Source organism: Micropterus salmoides, unplaced genomic scaffold (genome assembly GCF_014851395.1).
Source record: "Micropterus salmoides isolate LMB-PRFRI ecotype aquatic unplaced genomic scaffold, ASM1485139v1 Ms_hic_scaffold_19, whole genome shotgun sequence".
Classification (NCBI taxonomy): Eukaryota; Metazoa; Chordata; class Actinopteri; order Centrarchiformes; family Centrarchidae; genus Micropterus; species Micropterus salmoides.
The window spans coordinates 23,728,657-23,738,549 of record NW_024041039.1 but is presented as its reverse complement, the minus strand read 5'-3'; the positions used below and the strand labels follow the sequence as shown (position 1 = coordinate 23,738,549).

At 39.3% G+C, this 9,893-nt stretch overlaps 1 protein-coding gene across 2 annotated transcripts in view; it reads right to left on the bottom strand.

The window, feature by feature from the left end:
* Positions 1–7,298: 7,298 nt before the first annotated feature.
* The window catches only part of LOC119910300 (calpain-A-like), a 47,365-nt gene continuing 44,770 nt past the window's right edge, over positions 7,299–9,893 (bottom strand). For both annotated transcript variants that reach the window (XM_038728820.1, XM_038728821.1), the window contains exons 21-22: positions 8,029–8,081; positions 7,299–7,803 (exon numbers count right to left, since the gene is read on the bottom strand). In XM_038728820.1, the coding sequence (XP_038584748.1) occupies positions 7,777–7,803; positions 8,029–8,081 (80 nt within the window). In that variant the 3' untranslated portion in view covers positions 7,299–7,776. The remainder of the gene's footprint in view (positions 7,804–8,028; positions 8,082–9,893) is intronic.

Below are 9,893 nucleotides of genomic sequence, written 5' to 3'. Positions count from 1 at the left end.
CTATTCCAACCTATGCTGTGTAGAACTACATATCCTTCAACCCACTATGTATTTATGGTAATTTTATTATAGCTATTAATTTAATATACTGACTAAAATTACAAATTAATAGTTTAGTATATTTAATGAGTATGAAAATAGGTATGCCAAGGTAATTGGCATCAATTTCTCTTGTTTCATGACTGGTTCCCCGAGGTATAACTAACTTTAAGATATATTATATTGTTAATTATAAAAATTATAAATTTAATTATAAATTATTAAATAATAGAAATCATTATTACAGTATTTATTATAAATGCCATCTATTTATTATTATTTATTATAAATGCCTTAATGCCATCTAATCTTAAACATAATTTACAGTACCAGTTTACCCACTGTACTTACATGATAGTAATACTTAAATCTATACATGGGGGTACAAATATAATATTACTGCCATATTTCAACTATATGAGTGGTGACAAGAACTGTTAAGAAAAAAAATCTTCTTCTGTGATACATGTAATTACAGCCTAAATATAAAAGCTGCAAGCAGCGTTAGTCGGGCCCTTGCACGTGAAGCACTTGAAAGATAGAAACATTGTCTTTCTTGTTAAGTTTGGACTCAAGTAACAAATAAAACAATTACATACACTCAAAAAAAGGATTCAAGGCCTTCTTAGAGGTGACACATTTAAATATAATTTGCTTTATTTAAATATATCTATTTAAGATCATATGTATATATATTTAAGTGGTTTAACTAAAAATGTATTAATAGCTCCACCTATGAGATTGATTTACGTTGGATCGCCCAAAAAAAGTGGCATACGGGACCGCCCTTTGCGCATGTGCGAGACAGCGCGCTCTTTTCTCCCATCTCTCCATCCTGTGGGTGCAACGCCAAAGCAACGTTTGGTGGACGAGACTACATTAAAGGCGAATATCTACTTCTTGGTAAGTATTCATTAGTTGTAGTTGATTAGAAAGTATTTTGCTGTCAAATATCGTTAATACAGTAATATTGAACGAAATGTGTGCAACAGTTATTTCACTCTTCAAAGTTGAAGGGAGTTGGCTGGCTAACGTTAACTTATGGTGGTTAGCTACGTTAGTGCTACTTTTGTACTTTTAACTTTAGTCACTTTGACTGCTTTGGTTAATGTGTTGCTCTTCGTCGCCGCAATTTTGGACCGGGCAAAACTGGCCTGTAGACAAATAAAAGTAAAAGAAGAGATGCCGAATTTCTGTCGTGTGTGTGTCTAAAATGGCGGCGAAAGCGTTAGCAGCCAAGGCGTGAAGCTGTCAATACCACAACGTTAACGCTAGTTTAACGTTAAATATCTATGGCTCGTTCGGTATTTATGCTGTAGGTGGACTAGTTATGGCGGCCTGCCGAGGCCGGGCTACACAAATGTTAGCTGCGTTTTTTCTGCCATGTGTCATTAATGGCGGCCAGTGTTAGGACTATTTGTCATTATTTTCGTCAACGTCATTTTTTCACAGATGAAACCGAGACGATAACTAACGTTAAATAAAACCTATTTTTGAATGAACAAAACTATGACGAAAATCTATTGACATTTTCGTCAACTAACGTTAATAAAAACTAGACGAAAATGTTAAATAGTGACTATTTGGGAAGCGATTCAGTCAGACCTGATGTCCTGCGTTTGTGCTAGATGGCACATGTGTACTGTAACGTGCTGATCTACCCAGCGGTCTCATAAAACTAAAAAGTGTAAACGTCTGGGAGAATGAGTAGAGCAGACATATAGATCTGAATAAGAGTGACGACGCAAAAAAGAGCTCTATTCAGTACGGTTTTCTGGGCGCACACACAGCGTGCAGCCATGCACATAGACACACAGCGCGCGAGTACTAAAACTGAGCTCTCTTTTGGCCTGAATGGACAAATACACACAACATTATGTCTAAATATCCGGTTTGGAGAGTATTCATGTAAACTATGTTGGTTATGTCTTAAACGGTTGTGAGTGTATCGGATGTGCATCAGTGCAATTGGATCCGCAATGTCATTGGACATGATCCAATGTCTTAAAGTGACAGTGGGTAATAAACCTAATGCGGTCGGTGTCCTTAATTTTGATCAAGCAACAAAAGAAAAAGAGAAAAGCATTCACTGTTTGTTAATAGCTTTAATAAGGATTAATTCTATTTAATTCCTACAAATAAATATGTCTGCTTGAAAGAATCTATGCATGTAGTTATAAAGAATGCATATATCATTAATTGAAAAGAAGATTGTTTTACTTTAGAAAAAGTGGTTTTATTTAATTTTAAGATTTTTTAAAGTCACAGTAGTTAAATATGTATCTGTATTGCATGTTAAAACTTAAAAATCATTCATATTAATATGTGCTCTACTTCAGCCTACAATATTAACCTATGTACTAACGTGTTTGACTAATTAATAATTACTTTTATTTGGTTACATCACCTGAGTATTTCCTCCATTGCTCACACCTCTAATATATGCATCTCATCTTTTGCAGTTTAAGTTGAAAAGCAGTTTGTGGCAACCTCCTATTAATGGTAGGTATAAGACTAACATTACTTGCTCAATGCTAGCAAAAACTGATTTGCATCATTGTCATGTGATATGTGCTAATGGTCTTTATTCTCCTTTTTAGGATTATGAATGTGGCAGTGCAAAGAATGCAGTCTGCAATTAGCTAGCAGGTATTTGTTATTGCAACATTTTAGGCAGGTTCATGGGCACTTAAGGGGAAGTTATCGCTATCCATGTCCATACACCGATTGCCCCTGTACCTTTTAATACATGGAGTAAGCTATTAAATCACACATACAAAAGTCACGGAAAACATCAAGGTCCAAACCCAGTAGAAGGGTCTACATTCCAGTGTCACGTGTGCTCATGCAGAGAATTAGCAACTGAAAGAGCTTTTTTCCAACACATAAATGGACATCTCAGGCATGATGAAACGGTTCCTTGTATGTTTGTAGGATGCACATTTAAAACTAATGTTTATAGTACATTCAACACACACAAAAACAGGAAACATAACCAACATTCATTGAAAGATTTTAAAGCCAATGTCATCAGGACAAGTCAGTTACGTCAATCAATTAATCTTTGTGGTTCATCAATGGTGATAAATGATTGGAACATCCTGCAAGGTGCACACAGCCATGCACAACTCAGCACAACACCGGCGTTGCTGGTGCTCGTTTTGTTTTCTTCTTCTTCAACACCCGCACATGCGACTGTACTATGTAAAATCAAACATTAAGCTCCCCCATAGAGCCACAATGGTGGTAATTAACAAATTTGAATGGCTGCATTTTGTTTATTTTTCAGGTAAATGCAGAGTTTATGAGGATCACCACCAAGCCACTGCAGTCAAAGTTCATGTCACAGCTGGACCACTTCTCAAACAAGCTGATGCAGATCTTCAAGAGCAAAGGAGGAGTGAAGGGGCAGAGGATTAAGGAAGTCCTGTCTATCACAGATTCGGTTAGTCGAAATACATCTAACATCCCTTTGCATGTATTGTGGTGGTTAATAGCCGCGTGTCCACTGTCGGGCCAGTGCTGAGCCAGGGCTTTAAACGGGCCGTGCCGGGCTAATAGCCTCAGGCCAGTAGCACCTGGTCTGTGTTTCCACTGTCGGGCCAGAAGCTCCGCTGTGCTTCACTAAAACAAGCCCGTAACACGCCTCTCTGGAACAACGTCACACTAACCATCATTTCACCAACTAATGGAAGTTTTATCAGAAAACTAATCAGAAAGAAATCACTGGAAACAGCGTGCATTGCAAAACACACATTATAAAAGCGACCGGTTGCTGACATTTTTGTTGTTTGCTTGAATATTTAAAACCCAAGCATCGATGTTTTACCACAGATTTACAATAAAAAGTGATACATTGGTCATGAATTAATGTATGTCAAAATTGCACATTAGTCACACAGAAATAAATTACCGTTAGGTTTCACAAAAGAAAGAGGACACTTACTTCTTCAGTTGCGTCTGTTTATTTGGTAGTTACAGGACATATTTACATCACATTTAGAAAGAATGATAATTCCTACAAATATATGCAACCAAAAATATGACCTGAGGAGCTTTAGCACTCTCTCGACTACCAGTAGGCTACAGATATTGGCCAGACAGTGGAAACGCGGCTATTATAAGGTTTTATTGTCCATAGTTGCTTATTTAAACACTTTATAAATGGCCTACTAGTATAGTGCTTTCATCCAAATATTAATTTTTATTTATTTTTTTATTTTTTTTGGTTCATCCACTCACACAATGTAAAACATGCAAGAAAACTACCAACTTGCTTGTTGGGGGCATTTAGGAGTTAGGCAACCTGTTTAGACTGAAATTACCCTCTGATCTTAATTAGACAACCTGCTCCTTCCCTGTGTCACCATAACAACCACATTTGGCTAAATTGTGTCTCATTTTTTACCCCTGCTTCAGCGTGACAACATCAACACCAGGAGGGAGTGTATCCTGAGATGCCTCATCATCTACCTCAATGAAGATCCAGACACATTCTTCAAAGAATATCTGGTAAATTCATCACAATATGTTTGTCATGTAGTGTTGAACTGTTACTCCCTCTTACTTCTCCCATGACACACTATTTATATTGACAGAGCCCTACAGAGGTGTTCTCATGTACTGGTGTAGACAAGTGATCGTACATGTTTTTGAGTTTAGGGGGGAGTGTGAGTGTGTGTGCTTGGAGTGGGGAGGTTGTTTAGAGTTCTGTTGGCCTGGGGGATCAAGTTGTGCTGTTGATAATTGACAAATGCTTTTCTAGATGTATTTTTGTGTCTGTCGCCATCACCTGTGGAGCCCTGCATCACTTTATGTCCCCTTATTTCTCTGTCCATCTTTATTAAACACTTGCTGTGTTTTCTGTGTTTGTGGTGTTCAGGCACCGGCGACCGAGGATGCAGAAAGGGACCTAGCAACCACAGTCATGGGGATTTATGTGATCCGAAGTGATGGGGATCAGGAGCCTGAAGACGTTGGAGTTGTGATTGAAGGCATCAAAGTCCTGAGCAACTTGGGCAGTGTCATCATGGGCTTTGTAATGCTTTTTGGGCTCATTTATGCCCTTGATTTGAGTTTTCCAGACAACCTCAAATACACCTTTGAGTTTTTCCAGAAGATCATAATGAATTTGGATGGGCACAAGCTGAATGCAAAGATACAACAGTTGAAAATCAAGATGTTTACATAAGAGGACAAAACCATTGATGAAGGGTTTAAGACTGAGATTACTTGGGCTTGGAGAAGTGTTTACACCCAGACAATTTAACCTCTCCATCATAATTTCTTGACTCTACCTCCCTCATACCATTCCTCTCTACTTATTTGACTTCATGACTGTCGAGAGGTATTCAAATTGATCTAAAAACTGCTCAATGCGCTGTATTTTTCTTGGATTGTTAGTGGCCAAATTAATTATTATCTGTAAATCAAGCTGTTTGCATAAGAGGACAAAACCATGTGATGATGTCCTTTGATGTAGGGTTTAAGACTGAGATTATTTGGGATTGGACAAGTGTTTGCACTCATAAAGTTTGCCCATTTCACCTCTCCATCATAATTTCTTGACTCTACCTCAGTGCCACTTATACTTATTTGACTTCATGACTCGAGATGGATTGAAATTGATCTAAAAACAGCTCAACTATTTTTCTTTTATTGCAAATAGCCAGAAGTCTTTTTATTTTTTTATGTTGCAAGTGACATTTACGTTAAGTTATATTAAAATGTCTTCCTTGCTGTTTATAATCACTTTGAATGTTTTGTGATTGATTATTTTGTTTTGCTAGTCTTAACCGTGGTCCAAAATACTAGTTTTTGTTACCACCTACAACAACACCAACCACCAAGGCTCTTTTTACTGTAAATGTACAGTAGTGTGGAATTTGCAATAGCTTCTTGGTTTTTTCTTTCCCTTTATGTAAATGATAGTTCAAGGCAAGCAACTGCATATACAGAGTTTTTGCAGTGCATTCTATCCAGCTATAGTGTCTTTATTGTTGATGTTTAGGATAGCTGGGCATTCATTGTTTACCAGCATACTGTTCATTCAAGTTAATATACTTGTGTTTTATCTAGTAAAAAAGTTAATGTCTTGATATTTTTTATTGAAATATGCTCTCCAGACATGTATTAGGATGCATGCAGATCTGCTTGGAACAATATATTCTCACTTATGTTTTTTTTTTTCTTTTGTTTTTTTTAATGCTGAAAAAGTATACTTTTCACATGTAAATTCTTAAAAGGGTAATTTATTCCTACCTCATTAGAATTTCCAGAATTTATGAATATGAACACTTCTAAAGTTTCCTGCTGAACACAAGATGTCTCCTACTGCACCCCCATGTTCAGTGTATGTGCACTTTACAGCTTAAGTTTCTACATCACATTAATATTGATTGAATATTGGATCAGACTTGAATTCTAAATTAGTTGTGATATCACAAATCATGCCAGTAGGCATACCTGTTAAAACTGGATTTTCACTGAGTTAGAAGAAAATTCCCACTTTCAGCTGATGTGTGAAAACAGCATTTCATGTCTCTAACTCTGCACGTTTGATTTTCACTGTGTAGAATAGATGGCACTTCAGTGATCTGTTTCGTGAGCTGTGATAATACTTAATTTCACCTGTGTGGATCAGTCAAGTTCATTCTATTTTACATCATTCAGCACAGTGAAATTCAAACATCCAACAGGATGTTTGAGTGGAGGGGCTCTAAGTAAATGAAGTTCAAATGTAAATGTATTTCAATAAAAAAAACATCAACCAGGTTTGTCTCATGTGTATGTTAATGGATCAAATAAAAAATGATTTATATATTTAATTGATGATAATAAATTCCTTTCCAATAATTATGTAAGTTTAAGTTGGACAAATGTAAATCAATTTCATTTAGTTAATGTAATTATTTTATTTCAGTTGTATTTGGTAAAAGTTAGTTAGGCTTACTCAGTTACATACTGTTGTAAGTCTTTGATAAAAATAAGTTAGGCTAACTGATTTACATTCTGTTGAATGGATGTACTCAATTTGAGTTGGGACTACATATATTTATTGGATGGAAATCCTGCTCACAATTTAAGTGAGTTCATCCAATGAATCATTTGAGTGTAGATTGCAAACTGAACAGAAGACAACATGTTTTTTAATCCTGACTTTCATGTAGAAAATGAATTTGTGTCACAAAAAAAAAATGTTTCAAGATGTCTGCAAGGTATGTATAAGGAATGAATAAAAGAGTGTTCTTATACACCAATACAGTTTGAATGTCTTTATTTTGTGAAGTACCAAAGCCTTATTCCCACCCAAAAAAATACATTAACCCACTTGAATGTAAAGAAATAATTTAGAGACACTTCTAGATTTAACAAGACTGGAAATCTATTAAAAATGCATGTAAATTGTATGCAGTACATCAGAGAGACTAACATGGAAAAGTACAATATATTGGCTACATATCATGGCATAGATTATATTCTCACATTACTGTTTTTCACAGTACATTAACTAGGGGATGTAACAATACACATAATGAGTTATTTGTTCCCCAATGTTACATTGAGACACAGGAAGGAGAACATGAGGCGAAGGGAGTTTCACCCCGTCCATTAGCAAAATTAGAAGTAAAGGCTCTGTTGCTTATTTGCAGAAGAACACATTTTGCATTTATTTTCTTTCACATCATCTGCAGATGTAGTTCCAAGTGAATCTTTCAGTCCATCTTCTTTGTCAGCTTAAGTGTACAGTGAAAGGTACATCCACTGTAAATTAAGGAGGGACAGATCATGAATGTGCTTTAATGAATCTGTAACATTAGTTAAATATTTGAACATTTCCTCACAGAAAACTAAAAATGTAGTTCAAGCATGCCATATTTTCTGGAACAACACACTAAACACAAAAAAGGGAATTGTGAAACAAATACTTTTTGTATCCAAGTACAATTGCCAGTAAGCTATCTTTTGCCTCTGAAGAACTTTTATTACCTCTGATTCTCGAAGAGTCACAGTCATTCCATCAGACAGCTGGCGGAAGATGTCTGTTGAGAAAGACACAAATTCTTACTCAAGAAACAATGACAGAAGTTCAAATTTCACTTTCATCAATCAACACTTCATCTTTGCCTGTTGCTGCACTCCTGTACTGCCTCAAACAATGATGCACTGTCAGTAGAATGCACTGGACACTCTTGAGTTACTGCAGCCCACCCACTTGTGTACTGGTACAGTGTAGCTGTTGTGGTGGCAGCCCGGCTGACGGTGAGTGTCCTGGTTTTTTCTCCTTTTTATCCGTTTTTCTGCTTTTTTCCTTGGTTTCCTGTTCTCTGCCTGCCTCCCTGTGTTTTCTCCCCTGTGTGCTCTCTCTCCCTCTGCTCCTGAGCCCAGCCAACTACCTGCACCTGTATCTCATCAGCCACCTCGTCAGCCTGCCACACACCTGCCAGTAATCACCTCACGACTGCCTGTATTTCAGTTCTCCACACCATCCTCGCTTGATCGTCGTTGCTCCATACCCAGTGCCACCCCCACGTTCAGGCTTTCACGTTTCTTGTTTTTTCGCATTTACCCTGTGCCTTGTCGCTGTCTTCCTTAACCTTGTCTCTCTGTCTGTTTCCCTCCCAGGTACACTCACCCTCGTCCTCCGTTCGGCTGGGCTCATCCACTGGCCCACTCCTCCTCGGACTTCCCTCACGGCGTCCTCCCTGTTCCCCCGCCTCGCCTCGCTTCCTCGGCCCCTGTGTTCCCCGGCTCCCTGGCCCCCTGTCTCCTTGGTTTCCCGTGCCTGTGCTTCCCCAACGTCCTCCTCTCCCTCCACTCCAGTCCCTCTCACCCTTTTTCCCTCAATAAACCTCCTTCCCTCAGAGTGCTGCATTTGGGTCCTCTCTGTCCACACACCACGCAATCCCACAACCGTAGCCTTCCCTTGCTAACCCAGTTCACGCATTCCAAATAGAAACACTACACTCCAGATGTCTACAGCCGTTCTTGATTGTGTGTTGGTACAATGCTGATGTTTAGCAGGTGTTATTTTTTCCCCCCACCAGGGGCGAGTTCAATCTCACAAAGTTTGTTTCTGGAACGAACGTTTCGGGTTACGTATGTAACCCTGGTTCCCCGAGAAGGGGAACGAGAGACTGCGTCGGTTACGACACTATGGGAACGCCTCTAGGCGAAGCAGGTCTGAACGTGAATGAAATCACTCCAATCCTATTGGCTTGTTGCTAGAACGGTAAGGTGTGACGGAATAACCGGAGGAGTATAAAGCACACCTGTACACACTCATCATTAGCTTAAACTATGAAGCAGGCGCTTCAGGCGGGGAGAGAGGTGCGGCGGGCCGACGCAGTCTCTCGTTCCCCTTCTCGGGGAACCAGGGTTACATACGTAACCCGAGACGTTCCCCTTCGAGGGAACTCGAACTGCGTCGGTTACGACACTATGGGAACGAGATACCCACTAAACCGTGCCGAAAACCCCGCCTGCCCCTGTGTGCAATAAAGTGGCACGACTAAGAGGAGAGCGCACGAGTGCCAGGTGCCGAAGGAAGGTCAAGACTGTAAAACCGAATGAATGTGTGCGGAGTGGCCCAGCCAGCCGCTAAACAACATCCTGCAAGAGGCCCCGGAAAGGAGGGCTCGAGAGGCCGCCTTGCCTCTGGTAGAATGAGCCCTCACAGCCACAGGTGAAGGCAAACCGCGCACCTGATAGGCCAGGGAAATAGTCTGAACAATCCAGTTGCTAATAGTATGTTTGGATGCAGGGAGCCCAAAACACACTAGCAGCTGGTCAGCCTTCCTCCAACGGGAGGACCTCAGAGTGTAAATACTCAGTGCTCTGACAGGGCAGAGCAG